Genomic DNA, 3,193 nt, shown 5'->3' on the forward strand with positions numbered 1-3,193 from the left:
TCAACGGCCTGAATTCTAGTTAACGTCATCATCAGGTACCCACTTCCTCCCCATGCACCCTCATCCACGTCACTGATCCCATAATGAAAAGACAATTATACCCCTAATATTACAACACGTTGCATGTCTACTCAACCTAAACATGAACATTCACCTAGGTGATTTTTCCTCATTACCTTGCCGTACCAATATAAAACACAAGCTTCACTCTTTGTGGGGTAACAAAAACTACAAACCCAACTTTCTTTCGTTGTTGTTACTATCATAGCATGTCCTTCTTCTTCTTTGAAAAGAAACCATAGCCATAACCATTCAAAAAAATCTCAGTAAAAAATAAAAAAAAAATATACCTCTTCAACCATGGAAAGTACCGATTCATCAACCGGTTCGCAACAACCGAATCTCCCGCCTGGATTCCGATTTCACCCTACAGATGAAGAGCTTGTTGTTCATTACCTCAAGAAAAAAGCAGCTTCAGCTCCTTTACCAGTAGCCATCATAGCTGAAGTTGATCTCTACAAATTTGATCCATGGGAGCTACCAGGTACTTCCAAAGATTACATATTTTCAAACTTTACGTTCAAATTCAAAATGAGTTTCTTTTGTTTTGTACTTTTTCTTCTATTTGTCTATCTATCTATTCTGGGAAAAGTCTTTTACTCAGATGATACGTGTTAGAATTTCACACATATTTTTCGATCATTTTTTCTTGCACGGGTTTTTTACTAGTTTTTTTTTTTTTTTATTGATTTGATTATTTTTGTTTTTTATTGTGATTATAAGTTTTTTTTTTGGGCACCCTTTTGGTTTTTTGTAGCTAAGGCAACGTTTGGAGAGCAAGAGTGGTATTTCTTTAGTCCAAGGGACAGGAAGTATCCGAATGGAGCTAGGCCAAACAGGGCTGCAACTTCTGGTTATTGGAAGGCAACTGGTACTGATAAGCCTGTTTTAACTTCTGGTGGGACACAAAAAGTTGGTGTGAAGAAAGCTTTGGTTTTCTATGGTGGGAAACCACCAAGAGGTATCAAAACCAATTGGATCATGCATGAGTATAGGCTTGCTGATAATAAGCCTAATAATAGGCCTCCTGGTTGTGACTTGGGTAACAAGAAAAACTCTCTAAGGGTAAGCTCAACTAATCCAAACTCTCTTTTTTTATCACACACAGTTAAATCAGCGACGAAAAATTACAAAACGTACAAAAAGTGATGTACGTCTGTGATTTTTTGTCGCTGATTCAACTTTTTTTATGATTTGTTTTGAATATTTTAGTTTAACTTTTTTGTGTGTGTATATTTGTAGCTTGATGATTGGGTGTTGTGCCGGATCTACAAGAAAAGCAACACACATAGGTCACCAGTGGAACATGAAAGGGAAGATTCAATGGATGATATGATTGGAGGTGTACCACCATCAATCAACGTGGGCCAAATGAGTGCTGCTTCAAGGTTTCATAATTTTCCAAGGTTGTCATCAAATAACTACAGCAATGCATTGTTGGAAAATGACCAAAATTTACTAGAAGGAATGATGATGAATAACAACAATAATTTAGGAGGTTCAAATTCAAAGGCAGAGCTATCTTTTGTACCAACTATGACAACATCTTCAAATGCTAATTCACCTTCCAAAAGAACACTCTCTTCTCTTTATAATTGGAATGATGAAGATGTTGCAGCTCATGTTGGTACTTCATCATCTAACAAAAGATTTAGTTTGGAAAATGTTGCGAGGAATGATCATGAGAATGGAACTGTTGCTACTTCTTTTGCTTCTCTTCTTAATAATCTCCCTCAAACATCTTCATTGCATCAACCACAAACAATGTTGGGATCAATACCATATCAAATTCAAGGGATGAATTGGTATGGTTAATCACTAAACTTAGGTGAATCCATCAAGATTTAGTGGTACCATAACCTTACACACTACTCTCTCGAATATCGTGCCGACTAGATTGTAAAGAAGGGTATTGAGATTTTGGTTGTTAATTAGGAATTTGGAAGCAAGTTAGAGTTTTAATCAATTAGCTAGATGGTCTCAAACTTGATCTTCAGCCATGGAAGCAGTTGCAGCATGCAGGTGAGGCCATGGATATTTTTAGTTAAAATTTAATATAGCTTTATACATATATAGATATAGATATATTTGCTTGTTTTTTATTTTTATTGGTATAAAAATAAAAAATAAAATGTTGGTAGCTCTTTCATGTAAAAATTGATTAAAAGGGAGGGAAACAGATTCAGAGAGAGAGAATTAGTAGTTATATTTTATATATTTTTTATTATATATACATTGATTTAGGATACATTTGTATATATAGATCATATACTTGTAGAACAAGATCTACTGAATGATGCAAGAATTAATTAAATTGCAAATGGTGACTATGGTTTGTAGTCAATGTATTTTGTAAATATTGATTTGTTCTTGATTGATTTTAATTACAAGTTAAATTACTATGTTCTTGAATGAAAAGTTCATAAGTTAGCATAGTAGTAACAGAATTTTATTTGTTAATGTGTAATGATATATAGAATCAATTCTTTGTCACGTCTCTGCATGTAATCTATAGCTAGAAGGTTATTAGTCTTAGTCATGTCTTATCCTTTTTCTCAGAATCATTCCTATTGAATCTAATAAATTAGTTGGTACATGTGTATCAATTAATAAACACATATAAAGTATACAATATTAAATTTGTTTGTTATGAGATAATTTTCATCTCTCCATATGAGTTGTAAGAAAGGAAGATCTACATGAGCTATATGTAACAAACTTTTCTGATTTTGATACACCAATAATCCAGTTTACAAAATTAATAAATTGAATAATATTTATAAAGTGATACTTCACTATTTTTAAGTTTGAATAAAATATATTTTGTCAAAAAGAAGTTTGCTTTAGTATATGATGAAAATACTATCTTATAAATATAGGAGCTATGATCTTAATTAGTGAAATTGGATGTTGATGCACTAGCTGCCCATGAATTAATCAAGGATTTATGGTTTGTGACAATGTTATTAAAGATTTATGGCTATTTATCATGAGATAGCTAGTTTTTCTTGCTATCAATTTTTGTTTCCCAATTTTCTACCTTCTAAAAATGACATTGGCTCGTACAGCACCAAATCTCATATGATAACTTACCCTAATTTATATTTTTTCACAACTATATACAATACATTTA

General features: G+C 32.5%; 1 protein-coding gene across 1 annotated transcript; it reads left to right on the plus strand.

The window, feature by feature from the left end:
• Window positions 1-220: 220 nt before the first annotated feature.
• On the plus strand, window positions 221-2,417 carry LOC146949822 (NAC transcription factor 56-like). The gene is made up of 3 exons (XM_085745849.1): window positions 221-544; window positions 818-1,125; window positions 1,303-2,417. The coding sequence occupies exons 1-3, from the start codon at window positions 361-363 to the stop codon at window positions 1,873-1,875; spliced, it is 1,065 nt and encodes a 354-aa protein (XP_085601975.1). The 5' UTR covers window positions 221-360; the 3' UTR covers window positions 1,876-2,417.
• The last annotated feature ends 776 nt before the right edge of the window (window positions 2,418-3,193 follow it).

The sequence above is a fragment of the Medicago sativa genome, chromosome 2, assembly GCF_051527215.1.
Source record: "Medicago sativa cultivar Bolivia chromosome 2, Bolivia_mono, whole genome shotgun sequence".
NCBI lineage: Eukaryota > Viridiplantae > Streptophyta > Magnoliopsida > Fabales > Fabaceae > Medicago > Medicago sativa.